General features: G+C 42.2%; 1 protein-coding gene across 1 annotated transcript in view; it reads right to left on the bottom strand.

Moving 5' to 3' along the window:
- Positions 1 to 19,331, bottom strand: part of UBE3C (ubiquitin protein ligase E3C) — a 108,068-nt gene that overhangs the window by 38,669 nt on the left and 50,068 nt on the right. The window contains exons 10-11 of the mRNA XM_088445422.1: positions 14,696 to 14,828; positions 13,817 to 14,064 (exon numbers count right to left, since the gene is read on the bottom strand). Coding sequence (XP_088301548.1) covers positions 13,817 to 14,064; positions 14,696 to 14,828 — 381 coding nt within the window. The remainder of the gene's footprint in view (positions 1 to 13,816; positions 14,065 to 14,695; positions 14,829 to 19,331) is intronic.

Genomic DNA, 19,331 nt, shown 5'->3' with positions numbered 1-19,331 from the left:
ATAGATCAACTTGTTCTCCACTGTTTATATCTACTTATAGTACAATGTAATTATAACATAAGAATCGAAAAAGAATAGCTGAAAACAAACAGACCTCCATATAGTATACCATGGTTTATTCAAGGTGTGTGTTACATTCCTGTTTGTGCAGTTTGGCTGCATAGAGCGAGCAGGGAGGTGTGAAGAATAGCTTTCAGCCTATACTCACTACAAGGTCATTGTTTGCCATACTGTGAACAAAACCTCCATTGTAATTGAATATACATATATAAATATCAAAGCTATCTGGTTGAACACTACAAATTACCTACATGACGCATGAAATCTAAAGCAGCAAATACTCCCCTGCTCCCCCCTCGCTGCCCTTCCCATTCCACCTAAAAATAATACGAAAAATAAAAGCCAGGTTTAAACGTTTAACACATCGAATATTGAAGTCCAAATAAATGATTGTGTTAAGCACCATGACCGCATCAACGAAATGGATTATAAATTAAATTTCCATAATGTATGCAACACAAATATCAGTGTGAACATAAATCAAGGTATTTTCTAAACACAGGTTAATTGTACAACTCCGCAAACTGTCTATTTTTTATGCAAAATAATCCACTTAGCATTTGTCATATTGGTCTTAATCCTCAGACACTTGCATCAGATGCCCTTACAGGGCTATCAATAACTCAGCTCCTCCGGAGAGAAAGCCGTAGGTAGATTGCAGAAACGTGTACGTTATTTTTCAAGTGTCCGTCTCTAGCTGGTGTTTATTGCCAGAAATTGTGCCAAAATGATTTGAAATAAAAACGGATTAATTATGGTAGAAGCCTTTTAATATAAGTGAGTGAGTTGGGAATGTGATTAATGCAAATTGTGTTGCTATCGTGAGAATGGATGGGGATAACATCACACGCCATATCTGTTTGCTGCCAAATAACTTTGGTAATTTACTGCATTAAGAATCAATAAAAAAAATAATGCTTTTCAAATGCATCACTATCAATCTGGAAGTAGTTACAGAGTGAACATTTATATTTCCATCTAATAACTATATAAACTCTGCTACCTTATTTTCCACCAACTTTTGAGCAGATTAAATGTAAATATAGTCACTACATTTTCTTTTTCAGTAACCTTGATCAGATTTAGAGTAATGTAAAAAAAATAGTACAATTATCACTTGTGCTATTAAGATAGAAAAAGGCAGAACCTACAGTATGCATTGTGGGAAAACTCAGCCCTTGGGTCATACGTGGCTAAGTTATTACTGTCCAATCACTGTACAGGTTGAGTCTCCCCTATCCAAAATGCTCGGGACCAGGGGTATTTTGGAATTTCTGCACTCCATAATGCAGTGGTTCTCAAACTCGGTCCTCAGGACCCCACACAGGTCATGTTTTGCAGGTCAGCCAGCAGGTGCACAGGTGTAGTCATTACTCACTGACACATTTTAAAAGATCCACAGGTGGAGCTAATTATTTCACTTGTGATTCTGTGAGAAGACCTGGAAAACATGCACTGTTTGGGGTCCTGAGGACCGAGTTTGAGAACCCGTGCCATAATGAGATATCTTGGGAATGGGACCCAAATCTAAAACACAGAATACATTTATGTTTCATATACACCTTATACACAAAGCCTGCAGGTCATTTTACACAAAATGTTCAATAATTTTGTGCCTTAAAGTTTGTGTAGATTGAACCATTAAAAAGCAAAAAGGTGTCACTATCTCAGTCATGCTAAAAAAAACTAAAAAAAAAAATCTGTATTTCGGAATATTCTGTATTTTGGAATATTTGGATATGGGAGACTTTCTGAAGGACTCTGATATTACAGAGCTCGGTGAATACACCGTGCATGTAACAGGTTAGGCTATGACTGTATGATGAGGCCTTCTCACCTTCCTTACCTACTCTGTGGACTTCATGTACACCTGCTGCTGCTTCTCTGGTCATAAACCATGATGATATAACAGGCAAATATGTAGTGTGTGTATATGGCGCTTAATTCCGGGAAGATGATATGATTGAAATAGTGTGTTATTTACAACTTCTTACCCGATTAAACGGGATAGAATGGACAAGTTGAACAAAAATGTAGAAATCACAGTATTTTTTACAAGAAAAATAAGTTAACACATAAATAAGCTGAAAAAGTACCAGTAAAAAAAATCCCTTTTTGTCTCTCACCCTTTATTGGTGCTGCAGTGGGCTAGAATAGCATAAAGGACCCGGGCAGAGCAGCTCGGCACCACTGCAGTAGGCATGTAAGACCGGGTAGAAGATATTGGTTCAGTCAAGAATGTTGCATAATGTCGGTACAATGCGTTTCAGATTCTTAATAATAACATGATCCAACATTTCCCCACAAAGTGCCCTAATGTGCTGCTGCATTGCAAGATGAAGGGTCACTTGTGAGGGCTCTTAGACCTACCATGTTGCCCAACTTTACCTAATTTAAAGTATGCCTATTATAAAATGCAAACATTTCAAGTGCACCTGTAACCTAGTGATAGGACCATGATATTGCAGGCTATTGCTGGGAACCAAATAACGATTGTCTGGTCATGCGATACCTCCATGAAGTCATTGGTTGCTAGCGAACTTCTTGGCTGCATTCCCATGAATACCTACTTGTACTTGCCTGGGAATTATATGTTCTAAAATACTCTATTGGATGGATAATGCTAACAAGGAACTATCAGTGATGCAGCAGTCCATACAGGTAAGAAAACAAAATGCTCAATGAATTATTACAACTAATAGAAAACATGAAATACAACAGGCATCAACAACGCTTAGAGAAGCTGTTGGGATACCATCTTTATTTTGGCACACATACTCTTCTCCACAATAAGCTGTTTTCAGTAAAGGTGGGTACATACTTGTACGACCGGCAATCGTGCTGATGTCCCGGGACACCCTGGACATCGCATGAATGCTGTTGCACACTGCAGTGATTAATGAAAGATGGAACAATCACTCCTTCAATCATTCACTAACATGTATGGCGCCGCTTGCAATATCATCACGTTTGATGTGCAGCACATCAAACCGGTCGTGGTATGCGACCGCGGAGCACGCATATCATGCATACACAGTGTACGATATGTTCCAATTTGGTCAAATTGGAACGACATCGCTCCAGCGTGTACCCAGCATAAGAGTGCCACAGGGTAACAGCAGGGCACTTCCGTGTCCATTACTGGCTCCCAAATCATCAAGATCATCATCAAGAACATATGGCATCACAAACTGGAAGCTGAGTTGGGAGGGGAACAGGGTAGTTGTGTGCATCCAAAGGACGTGCTTCTGATCACCTCTCCAGGTTACCATTCCAGGCGCCTCACAAGCTGGAGAAGGGTGCCAATGGGGCAGCAATGATGCCACCGTCTCAGCATTGTGCCCTGGGAGACGGCACCATTCGCAAAACCCTCCCTAGAGCCCTCTGGTGGCGGGAATAAATGATCTCATTATTTAAATAGTAATAGTTACTTAAAAATAGGGGACCGGGATTGGCAGGATCTCGGGATTTTGGCCTAAAATTTTCAGGATTTGAATCCCGGGATTGGATCTTTCCATCTCGGGATTTCGGGATCGCATGCGCGGTTTAGTTTCTTTTCTGCCAGGCAGTGGTGAGCACCTGCAGCAGTCACTCAGATGCTGCCCCAGCAGTGCAGCTGTCACGCTGCGCTGCCCCACGTCGGCCCACCCCTTCAGCCGTGCCCAAAAAAAGCAGAGCAGTCCCTATTTATAATTCAGGTACACCTCATGTAAATGAAAGTAACAGAATATACAGACATTCAGACTGGCTAGACTGTTTCTACATAAGATGGTAACATGCCAATGGCAAGCAATTTATTGTAGCAGTGATTTACAGTGGCATCATTGCTGTAAGATTACACAGATTTCACTCTACTTTACAGGGTACAGAAACAACTCTGCTTTAATGGTATCAGACAGATCTGGCTATTAGTGTTTTTATAAAATAAAATAAAATTAAAAAACAGGAAAACACTAGAAGAAATTACTATTGAGTTTCAAGTAAAAACACTTGTGTTTACCGTTATTATGTGTTAACATTAAATCACAAAAGTCACAGCAAAGCAAAACGGTCAGATGAAGCAATTACCAAGAAGAATTAATTCTAATAATACTCTTAAGTTAACTAGGGAAAGCTTTCTGCAAAAGATCATGATGTTATTACCGTATACCGTACTTTAACTGTTTATTTATTCGCTGTCCACAGGGCTGATTTACAGGCAATAAAACGCAATCACTACACAAACCCAAAGAAGGAATCATTCACTAATGGAACTTTTAGCTGAGAAGAGACCAATGACATGAGGTAATTCTTCTCACGCAGGGATCTCTTTATACTTTATAACGGTAAACATTCACTAACATATACATTAAGTAAAAGTTAAATACATTATGACCCCATAAATATTCTTAACAGTCAATAGGCTACTTAGTGTTATAAAAAAAACAGACTCTACTGGTCATTTAATACTTAGGTAATTATTACATAGAGTTGGGCCATGAGAAGATTGTGATAATGTGACCAGTACAAGATCAGAGCAGTCATTAATATGGCAGATCAGAATAGGGGTTGTACACCTTAGAGCTGTTAAATGCAATTTTCGCCTGGGAGTGCTTTGAGGAAGGTGGGAACATTCAGTGCAAGTGGAAGCAGCACCTGATTGGTTTACAGCTGCTTACAACCAATCAGATGTGCTTCAATGGCATTGCGTAGCATCATCCCCAAAATTCTCCCAGGCATCAACTTAAAGGCACAACACATTCATACTGCCCATACCAATGTTACCTAATACATTAAAAATAAATTTGAAAAATATATTTCAGACTATGATCTCATACAAATGATAACATTTTAATGAATGTCATTGTGTTGGGTGCATAGATGATATATTTGTCAAAGTTTCCAAAATGACAATAATGCAGAACAGCCTGATGTGAATGATTAATCATTCCCTGTAAAGTGCTTTGTAATATATAGGTAATATGTAAATAACTGTTAAGAATAACAGTGTTGGCACAGATTGGTCACATGGCACAGGTTTCAATGGCATTTGGGTGGTACCAATTCAGTAGGTTTCAATTAGGCACTTAGGGAGGGCATCTTAAGTGGAATAGCAGAAACCATTTATGGTAGAGTGCTGTGTTAATGTCACATGCTTGTGGAACGCTCCAGATGACTGGAACCCCAGCCCAGGCTCTAGACTAGTATGAGGTCAGTTACCTGAGCTCACTGCAGTAGTAACTAAGTATCGGAGTATGTGCATCAGCTGCATTTCTAATTATATGCTGCAAGTAGGCTAGCGGATGACCAGGATTTCAGTGAAGCCAGGGAACATAAAATGTTCTCAAAGAGCCAGTAGTAAATACATTTTGTGAATCATCACAGATTAAATGCAAAACCCGGAGCATCCTCTCTATAGGAGAGAGCAATTGCAAGTCAAGTAAAAAAGTAGTAAAACATTTAAATAAAATACCTGCACTATACAAAGTGTGGGACTCTAGAACAGGAGAAGTACTTGCGTAGAATCTATGTGGGTGAAGTTCTAGGACAGGAGAAGTACTTGCGTAGAATCTATGTGGGTGAAGTTCTAGGACAGGAGAAGTACTTGCGTAGAATCTATGTGGGTGGAGCTCTAGGACAGGAGAAGTACTTGCGTAGAATCTATGTGGGTGGAACTCTAGGACAGGAGAAGTACTTGCGTAGAATCTACTGTACGTGGTTGAAGTTCCAGGACTGATGAAGTTCTTGTGCAGCACCTGTGTGGGTTGGAGTCTAGGACTGGCAATGTTTTTGTGTAGAATCTGCGTGCCTGCGTCCGATAACAACGCCATCTGAATATGGCAGAAATCTTTCTATCCCTATGTGGAGAGCACTGGTGGAGAGGGATCCTCTGATCCCTGCCTGGCAGCTTCTATGCATCTTCCTGAGCATGCTCAGGGTCAGAACGTGCTATCGCTACCACTTTACAACAGGCTCTTTGCTGAAACAGGCTCCTTTCATAGACGCTGTCGCAGCATTAGTTTTTTCTGTTAAATACTGCCAATAACTGAATTTCTTATGGTTTCAATAAGAAATATTTTTCAGAGCCACGCTGCCACTAGTAATAAACAGATCCCTATGTACCATGTGTTATCTGAAACCTACATTACAATTAGAAGGGCTGAAGAAAGGCCGTGTGCCTCATAACACTTCTCGGGAGGCCAGACCCTAACGGAGGTGCGTGTATGGCACCATCGAAAGCTAGGTACATACTATTTAATATATCGTTCTGAAGCGGATTGGAACAATATCTCGTACACATTGTACAGGGTGTACCTCCGATAAGTCTTTAACGACGGTCGTGCATCGCGTCATCCCATCAGGTGTTCTGCACAGCAGATAAGACGATGCAATGAATGACGCGGTCCTCTTACATGCAGCATTTAACACCACATTGCGCCATAGCACACTGGATCGTGCAGTGTGTACGGCGCTCGCGATAAATTGTTACAACGCATCATCACTGGGTACACACATCGTGTAGTGTGTACCCAGCTTTACATATACTAACCTTTCAGTTGCCATCTCAATAGCTTTAAGTAGAGTCATCAGCTACATACAGTAGAAGCAGTCGGTTTACGACTTCCTAGTGAATTAGGAGTCTTAATATTGTATTTGCCCAGAAAATGCCTACCGTCCCCGTTAGTAGGGGAGGTTCACTTTAAGAAAGCCTAAACTATAACATTCCTAAAAACTATATTGCATTTCTTACTCATTTTCTGTCATGTTGAAAGTATGGTTTGAGAAGTTAGTGGCATATTATGTAGTTCATTGTTGTAATTATTATGCAACAAATTTATTTCCACATTTTAAATACACTATTGGAGAAAAAGAAATTAATTTTGTAATTGGAAATCGAATCGACGTGTAAATTACAATTCCTTCAAAAGTATTCTATGTAATATATCCACAGCTTGAAGTGATAGCCATTAGCTTTACACTATATCAAAGATGACTATATTTGGCTGAAAAGAAATTCATATTTCTGAACTCATTTTAATTATCTTGGGTTCTACTATTTGAATCTATTTCCCATATACATTTGGCACCATTTTACTTAAACTCATATATAATGCCAAGGAGTTCAGTTATGGATTAAATGCAGATCCTAAAATCAAATCATTTCAAACACAATTCTTTACACTATTAAATCTTGCTAAATAATTTATCATCACCGTACATTAAAAATTATGACCTCATCTGAAGAAACTGGCTTTTCCTTTACGCGTTCTTGTTAAAAAGAAAAAACATGGATGCTTTAAGTGAAGGAGGTCTATTTAAATTTCATATGCGCTCTTCATCTTTATGGTTGGTATGTGGCATATGGAAGATTATCGGTTCAAAGATCTAACCTCCCCACCAGCCCATTACACTTTATTTCTTGTTACACATTAGGGTCATTCTATTCCAAGTAATCCAATGCAAATTACCGTAACATTTACTTGTATTCTCTGCACACATTTAATACTGTGAGAGTGTCTCAAACATACATTTTTTTTTTTATTTCAAGTAGTTTTTGATTTATCAAATCCACAAATTCTGGCATTTGGGAGAACACAAAACCTAATTTTCTCAGGGTAGAATTGGAATAGTTAAAAAAAAAAAAAAAAAAAATATATATATATATATATATATATATAATTAGTTCAGAACATAAGAGGATATAATTTGAAATACCAAATAACTACATCTCACAAGTCAACATTTCAAAGTCAAAGACTAATGCTGGTCATACACTATACAATTATCTGTTAAATATCTGTCCAATCTGGCTGGTTGGAATGAAATCTGGTAGTGTATGGGATCAAATGAATTTCCAGTGTTCATGACATTTGGTCATGAACACTGGAAAACAGACAAAAATGGTAATTCAGACAAATTAGTTAAATCAAACATATTTAACCAATTTGAACAATAATTTTTGTCCATTTTCATGTGTTTGGGACATATGGTAGAATGTCATTTGCTCTCATACATTACCAGGTTTTCATTCCAACCAGTCAGATTGGACAGATAATTGTATAGTGTATGCCCAGCATTAAACATTTAAAAAAAGATTTCCAAAAAATAAACCATAGGGTTTGAAATGTTCAAAAATGTTTTTTTCCTGATTTTTTAAGATTGTCCATAGCAAATTTCAAGTTGGGATCTGAAAGGGATCTTCAATTTTTTTAGTAATCATGGTTTATAGTAACAAGAAAATGTTGGACAATAAAGCGGTCAAATATAAAAAAAAATGAAAAATTTTGGGCTGATTACTTTCGGAATTTTAGTAGTGTTTTGTTTATATAAATTGCTTTCAATATCTGAAGATGGGGACACACACCAGACGACCTGCGTACCCTGCTGACGGCAGATGCGGCGGATGACATATCGAGCAGTCCATACGCATGGGATCGTCAATCACATCTTCAGATTGAGTAATATGTATGGCAATCTGAAGGTGCAATGAACGACCCCGAGGGAGCGCACATAGTTCGTACACAGGACGATTTGTCATTCCGATCCATCGGAAAACGACAAAACGTTTAAAAAAATAGTCTAGTGTGTACTCAGCTTAAGGGTACATTATATTAGTTAAGAATTTTTTCTGAGACAGAAAAAAAAAAAGTGGCTTGTTTTGACAAACTTAAGCCGGTTACACACTAAACGATGTGTGTATCCAGCGATGTAACAATACATTGCGCACGCTGTACATACTGCACAATCCAGTGTATGACGGTGCAATATATTGTTACATGCTGCATGTAACAGCATGGTGCCGTTCATTGCATCGTCCCATCTGCTGCGCAGCACAGCAAATGGGAAAATGCAATGAATGACGGATCGGGCGTACACACTACAATGTATTCGGTATATCGCTCCAATCCAAGTTGGATTAATATAGTGTATAGTGTGTACCCGGCTTTAGAAGTAGGAAGATCAAGAGCTCTTGTGCTGGTAGGGCTTACGTATGCACTGACAATCCAGTGATTTGGAAAAGTGGGGTGTTGACCATAGCAACGAGGGGCGGCTCTAGGGGTGTTCGACCTTTGTGGTCGCACAGGGGCACCACCCATAGAGGGCGCACCCCTCCCCAACAGTGCTGTCTTGCTGTTCCACCCGTGGGCCGAAGTGGCCCGCGGGTGGTCATATCGGGAGGTTGCAGCGGTGCCAGACCCTGGAGCCGTGTGGCGGTGGCGCTGCCGGACCCTGGAGACTCTGAATGGATGTAGCGCGCATGCGCGCGACATCCATTCAGTGACGGTAGAGGGCTGGGGAAGCCCAGCTAGTGAGGCTCTCCCCAGCCTGACTTTATTTGGAGGCGGACACGCCTCCTAATAATGGCACGTAGGGGGCATGGCCTATGGCAACTAGACCACGCCCCCATTTTTGGTCGTGCACGCGTGAAGATAGAGCGCACTGGAGATGGCCGGCACAGGGTGCTCCAACCCCTGGAGCCGGCCCTGATAGCAACCTATCATTTAGCTATAGTCTAGGCTTTATTTGCATATGAATGGATAACCCTTACCACTCAATGGGGGAGATGTACGAAGCCCAGAAACGGTATCAGCGCACGTTATGTTTGCTGATACCGCTTCTCCCCGATGTATGATCGGGGGTCTGGGCGGTAAATGACAGGGGCGCTATGCGCCCCTGTCATTATCGGCGCTGCCATCTACAGGATATCAGCGCCGAGCGGCAGGGCCATGTATGAACGGTCATAACGCATGAACACCCAGTCATAACGCATGAACGGTCATAACACCCAGTGGAACTTACAATCTATGTTCCCTACCACATGCATACACACATACACACTAGGGTTAAATTTTTTTTGTTAAGGGACGATTAACCCGACAGTACATTTTTGGATTGTGAGAGGAAAAGAGTACCCAGAGGAGACCCACGCAAGCGCAGGGAGAATATACAAACTCCACACAGGTAGGCCTGTGGTGGGAATTGAACCCATAACCTCAGAGCTGTGAGGCAGTAACGCTAACCATTACACCGTCTGTGCTACATTAGTATAAACCCCCCACACTTGCTCAAATGCGTGTGTGGAAGACAGTATAACAAAGTATGCTTTCAACTGAAATTGGTCACTCTGCCCTTCTGTAAATGGGGAAGTTGTCAAGTGTGGGACAGCAAATAGTAGTTTAAGTGGAATCTTTAAGTCACACACTGTGTAACATAAAGGGCGCAGGGGCCAAAAGGCACTAATGTCAATTAAATGCAATGAAACTTGAAAGTTAATTTTTCAACACAAATTAACATTTTCTAATTATATAGTATGTGAGAAGCCAACTACATATCCTCATTCCTATTTTACAGAAAAATATTTCCTGTCAGTTGCCAGAGGAACTAGAATGCCAGTATGAAAAGACAGATTCAGGAGCCTCTAGTCATCTAGAAAAATGAATTGCATATGGTAATGACAAGTCCACTTTAAATTCACACAGGTTAGTTTATTAGCCACAATGGTAAAGATGTTAATGTTCATGCTAATTATAATTTATAGCATCATTAATCTCTAAATATAATAATTCAGGAGATGAAAGGGGGGGAAAAAAAAAAAAAGGAAGAAATTAAATGGCCACTTTTGCCGACAGGTCACAATATGTCTACAACAGGAGGGCGCCTATATTACTCTGAAGCGATACAGTTCTAGAATACCTTTTAATACTGGCTGTACGCACCACCTTTATTGTACCTCAGCAGTCAGACCAGCAAAGGATGTGCTGATGGGGCAGGAGCTGAACAATTCATCTGCTACCCCTTGTATTGCCCTGAACACAGTGTATTGAATGTTTACCTTGGAAAGCACTCTCACAACAAAGCTTTGGGGCATGCCAGGCATCCTGGTTATATCATATGTATTCCCTGCACAACAGAGGCGTCACTAACCTTAATGACACCTGGTGCGGATGTTCTATGTCCCTTTGTCCCGGAAGGGGCTGTGGCTTCCCTGAAAGGGGCGTGGCCTCTGCCCATGAAGCCACGTCCCCTTGTTTGCCGATCTTGGGGGCGTTACTGCCTCCCGTTCTCTCAAGACAGTGGGCTTCCCCAGCGCTCCTGCAGCTGCTGGGGCAGCCCACAGTCTGTCCCTGCCTGTCTCCGTGTCTTGACTTCACTGTGACACCATCCGTAGGGGTGACACCAAAATAACAGAGCAGTTCTGCTATTTTGGTGTCACCCTCTGAGATGGTGTCACCCAGTGCGGCCAGCACCCCCCGCACCCGCCTAGTGACAACAGTGCTGCACAATGAAAGGGAGAGGAGGTCCAGACTGGATCTCACCTGGCACTAAAACTATTAGATCCAATATTGATTGGATCCAATAGCAACTTGTATATTAACTTTGATTACATCCAGAAAACACCAGATCTAATGTTAGTGTGCAGGAAAAATGTGTCTCCTTACGCTAAATGAAACATAAAAGTATAAAGATCAACAATGTAAAACAAGTTTGGAGTTAAATAGGTACACACACACATATACGTAATATATATACCACTCTATGGTGTGCCGTCGTGATCTGATATGCGCACGCGTTGGAGTGTGAGTGAGTTCAACCACCCAATGTGTGGATATATGAGAGCATGACCGCACACCCAAGAGTGGTATAGCCATCCTCTAAAATGCTACTGTTCTAGTTCTTTGAAGAGATCATCATTGTAACAGTCATCATTGGTGAGGATTGATATCAGGTCCTTTGAAGTAATTCAACCCTTTTTTTTCATTGTTCTGTTAGATATTTGTATTTGTGTCAGTGAGGCAGTGATGTTCTGCTTTTCTCTCAGTAGTCTCTCTGTGAGTGATGCCATTGTTTACACTTGCTTGGCTTTGCGATGAGGTTTTGGTCACAGTTGGAAGTAGTTATACACATTAGCTAGAATGTGCAAAACATAATAACCATCAAATTAAAGGGCTGATGTATCCAGCAGGGAAAAAAGTTGAGAAGTGAACCAGTGGAAAAGTTGTCCATAGCAACTAGCAACCAATCAGCTTCTAAGTAGCATTTATCAAGTACATTCTATAATATGACAGGTAGAAGCTGATTGTTATGGGAAACTTCTCTACTGGCTCACTACGCCACACTCTTCACTGCTTGGCACATTAACCCTCCGTCCTCCAAACCAAAGTCCAGCCCAGGCCCTACCTACTTACTTACTTACTTACCATCCTTTCAAATTTAGTTATTTGTTGTTACGTTGGGTTATGGGTGAAATCAACATGTAAGGAAAAAGAAAAATTCTAAACAGGTAATCTTTGTTCCTGGCCCTGCACATATATAAACCCTTTAAAAATAAAAAAAAAACTTTCCACAAAGTACACATTGTCCTCATGAAGGGTTTAAAACCTTCCACATATTGAGGTGTTAATTACACTTAACAGACACAAAAGGTCACTTATTTTTTAAACAGCTGTTGCCCGGGGCTTCGCCCACGATGAAATCGCTTCTGCCAACATTTTTTCATTTGAGTAATTATAGTTGTATTGCTGTGCATAGGGGGGAATGGGTATAAAGTCCTGGCAGCTCATATCCCAACGCCGGCAGCCCAAAGGGAGAAAATTTCCAACAGGGCAGGTAAGTACTCTATCTCTACCCCTCCCCTAATGCTCCCTTAGTGATGCCTAACCCTAACCTCCCCCCCCCTAGTGCCTAACCCTGACCTCCCTAAACCTAATCCTCCTGGGGGGGGGGTGCCTAAGTCTGTAAGTCTCTGAGCAGGGACATCTTACAGTTGTAAAACAGAATATGCTGGTGCTATATAAAGATTTTAAATAAATGCAGTTTCTGAAAAGGGAGAGCCCATATGAAGTTCTGTATACACGTTTCTAGATACATGCTTTGCTAATGTAAGCAGCTTTTAAATCCCGAGTTCCAAACACTATTTAAGCTGCTGATGGTGCATTCATGCTCTCTTGGTCAAAAAAATGTACATACCATTACATATATTATACAAGAACATCTACCAAGAACAGAAACTAGGGAGTTCTATAGGGAGAAATGACCGTTTTGGTCTATTTTGTTTAACGCAGGGAAAATAATTACCATATATACTCGAGTATAAGCCGAGTTTTTCCGCACATTTTTTGTGCTGAAAAAGCCCCCCCCCCTCGGCTTATACTGCAGTGATGCTCCAGGACCAGCGGGCCGCGGTGCAGACTGTGTCCCTGTGACACAGCTGCACCGCGTGTGTAGCGCTGACCGGACGGAGTTCGGTCAGCACTACACAGTGCCAAACACACATCCGCCGGCAACGGCAGCTGTGTATTTGTTGTAATTAGCAGCTGATGAGAGTCTGACAGGCTCTCATCGGCTGCTGCTGCTCCCACTGCGGGAGCCATCTTCCGGCTCCCGCAGTGGGTAATGGGAGAGACGTCATGATGTCATGACCTCTCCCATAATGCAAAGCGGCCGGAGGAGCCGGTAGCAGCGTCGGGACCAGGAGCGGGGTTTCAGGTAAGTTTTTTTTATTTATTTTTTTATTATTACGTCTCTCTCTACTGGGGGCACTGGGGGGGGGGGGGGGGATTACTACCAGCAGCTGCTGCATTTCCCACCCTAGGCTTATACTCGAGTCAATAAGTTTTCCCAGTTTATTGTGGTAAAATTAGGTACCTCGGCTTATATTCGGGTCGACTTGTACTCGAGTATATACGGTAATACCTTTCAAGGTGTTAAAGAACAGTTCATAATAAATAGAAACAACAAGCCCCATAAGACCTTAGAAAGTAATGATATATATTACCTTTCCCAGCATCCTGCCCAAAAAATAGTAGTGCCTGGCAAAGGAGTCTCCAACGAGCATCTGTGCTGCAGGATTGGGGTACAGCAAACCCTCATTAGTAGTTTTAAAAAAACCCTGGTTAGGATTAAATCCAGATTTCAGCAGCTCATTTAAAAATTCTCTAAATATTCCACCACCATCAATCCCGGCCTCGTCCAAACCATGCGTGTTAAGTAAATGGACACGGATTCGCTTCTTGAGATCAGGCTCTGCAAGGACAGAGAAAAGTCAAACTGTACAAAGCTAAAATGTTTAGTAGAAAAGTGCATATTATACATCACAGAAGTAAAATACTGGATATTGTATGTTAGTGTATATATGTTTGTAATAGAACAAATATTTTTTCATAGGCTGGCAATAATGTATCATGTATCTTAAAAGGTGCAGTAAAAGGACAATATCATTGTAAAAAAAATGTCATGGTACATTTCACCATCATGACCATATTTCTATGCCCAAATACAACGAGGATGAAATAGTAGTAACCTGTAGTTGGTGGGGTCGCAGATCGATCTCCCGCATGTGAAGAGAAAGTGATTGCACGCATGATAATTTTTGGACCTGCCGAATCAAAGCGCATCACGTTGTGATCGCGCAGACACATCCTTACTGGGCCACATGTATATTTATGGCCGACATTTACTAAAGCAGATATTAATTATTTACCTGCATCAATAACACTGCAACTACAAATAATACAATTTCCGCTCTATTTAAACACCCTATTTAACAAACTAAAGAATCAGAAAAGGAATGTTAACAAAAGTAAATGTATAATCCATAGGAATCACATATTAAGCTGAAAGAGAATTAAAAACAAAAGTCAAATCTGATACTGACCATTTTCAGGTGACAATTTGTCGTATGCATCCTCATATATATAATTTCTCCTAATGGTGACATTAATTCCATCTAAAAATGGTCCATCCCCTTGTACTTCTTGCTTGTCCGCATAGATCAGTCTTTGGAAGATCTAGCAATAAGCATTCAAGGTGAGATATTGATAAATTCATAACATTTTCTAGAGACTGGTTCTCCACCCACTACTGAGTGTCTGTCCAGCAAAGCTTATTTAGTACAGGTTGAGTCTCCCGAACGGAATACGGAATATTCTGAAATACGGAACATTTTTAGCATGACTGAGATAGTGAAAACTTTGATTTTTGATGATTCAATGTACATAAACTTTGTTTAAGGCACAAAATTATTAAAAATAAAGTATAAAATTACCTATAGCCTGTATGTATAAGGTGTATATGATGACACATAAATGAATTACATGTATGTATACAAACTTTATTTGAGCCAAAAAATTATTGAAAATAATGTATAAAATTACCTTCAGGCTGTGTGTATAAGGTGTATATAAATCAGAAATGTATTCTGTGTTTAGATTTGGGCCCTATCCCTAAGACATTTCATTATGGCATGCAATTATTCCAAAATACGGAATATTCCGATATCCAAAATACTCCTGGTCCCAAGCATTTTGGATATGGGAGACTCAACCTGTACTACAACAACAGCAGGAGTACCTGTACATATTCTGTAATAAATGCAAGATAGATTTAATTAGATTACATAATAAATGGTAGCATACAAAACAATTATTTATTCAGTACTGTTGAGAATATGCTATAGATGAACATAGTGCAAAATGAACTGAAGATATTAGTCACCAAGCAGTCATGAGACTATGCAGAAGCATTACAAGCACTGCCAGAGTCCTTATATACAGGTAATGAACATCAAGGAACTTCGAAATACACTTACAGAATTATCACTACTACTTCTGTCTATAAACCACCATGTTTCAAAATATGTTTTCCTAAAACTGAATAGTAAATGGATGTTACTACTCGCCATTCAACTAAACTCCGTTTGCTAAAATACTACTCATTACAATTTATAATAACAAACCTCACTCATTACAAGACAACTGTTTGTCACATGTACCATGTAAAGTGTTAGAGAGACATTTTGCAGGGAAGTCAATAAATGGCAAATTCTTTTCGCCAGCCTGAATCTACGTGGCAGCTGTTTCGAAAGTTTATGGCAGCAGAATCTCACAGAAAAGTGTTCGCTACCCCATTGGGTAGCAAGCACTTTTGTGTGAATCAGGCCGAAGGTTGCGAGACGGGCTACCATTGCCGCCATTTAAACGCTGGGGTGACGGCAATTCACACTCTTCGCCGGCAATTGAATTCCACCCTTCGTGTGTGGCAAACATGTATTTTTTTTCAACCCTAACCATGCGTTTATGCCCTCAGGAAAGGAAATGACATTTTAGAACCGAACAAAGCTGGCACACGGCTTTTGTGATTTTTATATGGGGAAACAATTCACATTATGCAGCGTTCTCTGAGGAAGATTTACCATGGCAGAAGCTAGAGACAGAAAGGTAATGTTCTCTGGATACTTCTCACACCCTTGTTTTATAAGGTGCTAATGTATTACACAGTGCTCTGCATTAGATTCCAAGGTAGAGCAAAAACAAAGCAAAACACAGTAAACATAAAAATATGAGATATGGTAAGAACTTACCCTTGTTATCTCTATTTCTACGAAGTCCATAGGGTTCCACAGGATACCTTGGGGTATAGGTGATGACGTCAGTCTTCAGGCACCACAGAGTTAAAGTTTTCAGCCTCCCAGGATGCATCTGGGTCCCTCTCCTATACCCCGCCCCCGGGCCAAGGCATCTCAGTTACGTCACAAGCCATAGGCCGGAGGAGGAGAAGAAAGAGAGAGAAGAAAAAAATCTGGACACTCACAAGAATCACATTCTCACCATAGGGAGACGGAAAAAACGGTGACCAGAATAAAGCCCATCTGCAGTACAGGTGCGACAGGGCGGGAGTCCTGTGGAACCCTATGGACTTCGTAGAAATAGAGATAACAAGGGTAAGTTCTTACCATATCTCATATTTTCTACTTCAGGGTCCATAGGGTATCCACAGGATACCTTGGGGATGTCCCAAAGCAGTATCCTTTAAGGGTGGGGACGCTCCTGTGCTGAGAGGAGAATCCGCCGCCCGAAGGAAGCATCCTGAGAGGCAAAGATGTCAAAAGCGTAATACCTCACAAAGGTATTGACAGAAGACTACGTAGCAGCCTTGCAGATCTGAACTGCAGAGGCACCACGTCTAGCTGCAAACGAAGGACCCACAGACCTAGTGGAATGAGCCCTCACCAAGGAGGGAACTGGAAGACCTTCATGAAGATAAGCTTCTGAAATTGCCATACGAATAAAGCCTGCCAAAGTCTACTTTGAAGCAGGCCAACCCTTTTTACGGAAGCCATAGAGGACAAACAAGGCGTCCGACTTCCTAAAAGAAGAAGTGCGATCAACATAAATTCTCAATGCCCGCACAACATCCCAAGTGGCGTCACCCACTGAAAGTCCAGGTGAATTGAAAGCCGGCACAACAATTTCTTCATTGATGTGAAAACTGGATACCACTTCGGGAAGGAATCCCGGAAGAGTGCGAAGCACCGCCCTATTCCTATGAAAATTCAGAAAAGGGGGTCTACAAGAGAGAACCCCTAAATCCGACATCCGTCTGGCCGAGGCAATGGCCAGAAGGAATATGGTTTCAGCTGTAAGCCATTTAAAGTCCACTGAGTCCAGTGGTTCAAACGGCGGTCCCTAGAGAACTCTCAGGACCACAGCCCAATTCCAAGGCGCCACCGGTGGAACAAAAGGTGGCTGAATGCGAAGAACACCTCGCATAAAGGTGTGCACATCAGAGAGCGCAGCAATCCTAGGATGAAACCAGACTGACAGGGCAGACACCTGCACTTTCAGAGAAGCCAGGCGAAGCCCATGATCCAGTCCAGCCTGTAGGAAAGCCAACACCCTAGACAGGCGGAACTCCCTAAGGGAATAACCTCTAGGTCTACATCACCGGAAGAAAGTATGCCACACACGATGGTAGATTCTTGCCGAGGAAGGTTTACAAGCTCTTAGTATGGTTTGCACCACGGAGCTAGAAAAACCCTCTGGACCTTAGCATGACCGTTTCAACAGCCACACCGAGTCAGGTCCGGGTGAAGACAAGGACCCTATGACAGCAGATTCGGTCGTAATGGTAACCTCAGAGGAACGTCTACTGACAGACTCTGGAGGTCGGAGAACCAGTGCCGTCTGGGCCACACGGAAGCTATCAACAGTAGCGTACCTCCTTCTTGATTTGAATTTCCGTAATACCCGCGGAAGAAGGGAAAACGGAGGGAAAAGGTAGGCAAACTGGAACATCTACTAGACGGACAGGGCATACACGAGACGCCTTTTCGTCTCATGTTCGAGACCCGTACACCGGCAACTTGTTGTTGTGCCGGGACGCCATGAGGTCTATCTCTGGAAGACCCCACTTGTCCACCAGACTCCGAAAGACGTCCTGGTATAAAGACCACTCTCCCGGTTCCTCCTTGCTGGTTTAAATAGGCCACCGTGGTGGCATTGTCCGACGGGACCTGCACAGGGTGACCCTGGAGAACCGGCTGTGCCCGCTGGAGAGCTCTTGACACCGCATGGAGCTCCAGAATGTTTATTGGAAGCTCCGCTACCGCCCGAGTCCACCTGCCCTGAAACAAGTGTGGACCCGTGACAGCTCCCCAGCACCGGAGACTGGCGTCCGTTGTTAACAGGACCCAGTTCGCCACCCAGAACGGGCGTCTGCAAACACCAGGTTAGAGACAGGCGAACATCCGGAGTGAGCCCCATCGTCTGGGACTTGAGACACTGAGGCAATCCATTCCATCTGGACCGGATCAATAGCAGCAGAGGTTTGGAGTGAAATTGGGCGTACTCCACCATGTCGAATACCGACACCATTGAGCCCAATAATCTCTTTGCCAAGTGTGTCGACACTCGACGACACTGCAGACAACTGCGCACCCTCAACTACAAAGCAAGGATCTTTTCCTCCGTCACAAAGATCCACTGCTGCCTGGAGTCCAATAAGGCCCCGAGGTGCAGGATCCTCTGAGACGGGGTGAGAGTGGACCTCTGCCAGTTTGTCAACCAGCCGTGACGTTGCAGTACCGCAATCGTCAGATCCAGATGGTGTAAAAGAAACTCTGGAGACCCCGCTATCAACAGGAGGTCGTCCAGATAAGGCAACAGTCGGACTCCCTGCGTCCGCAGGAGAGCCGCCCTGACCGCCATGACCTTGGTGAATACCCGTGGAGCAGTCACCAGGCCAAAAGGCAGTGCCCGGAACTGGAAATGTTCGTTGCAGATTGCCAATCTGAGGAACTGCTGATGGCGCAAAAAAATAGGGACATGCAGGTAAGCGTCCTGGATGTCCAATGACACCATGTAGTCCCCAGAATAATGGACCGCAGGGTCTCCATCCGAAACAGAGGCACCCTCAAGGACTTGCTGAGGGCCTTTAGGTTTAGTATTGAACGGTAAGACCCATTGGGTTTCTGCACCAAAAATAGAATGGAATAGAAACCCAGGCCCCTCTGG

Source organism: Taudactylus pleione, unplaced genomic scaffold, assembly GCF_031769625.1.
Source record: "Taudactylus pleione unplaced genomic scaffold, aTauple2 ptg000380l, whole genome shotgun sequence".
Lineage (NCBI taxonomy): Eukaryota > Metazoa > Chordata > Amphibia > Anura > Myobatrachidae > Taudactylus > Taudactylus pleione.
This window is presented reverse-complemented; position numbering and strand designations above follow the sequence as displayed.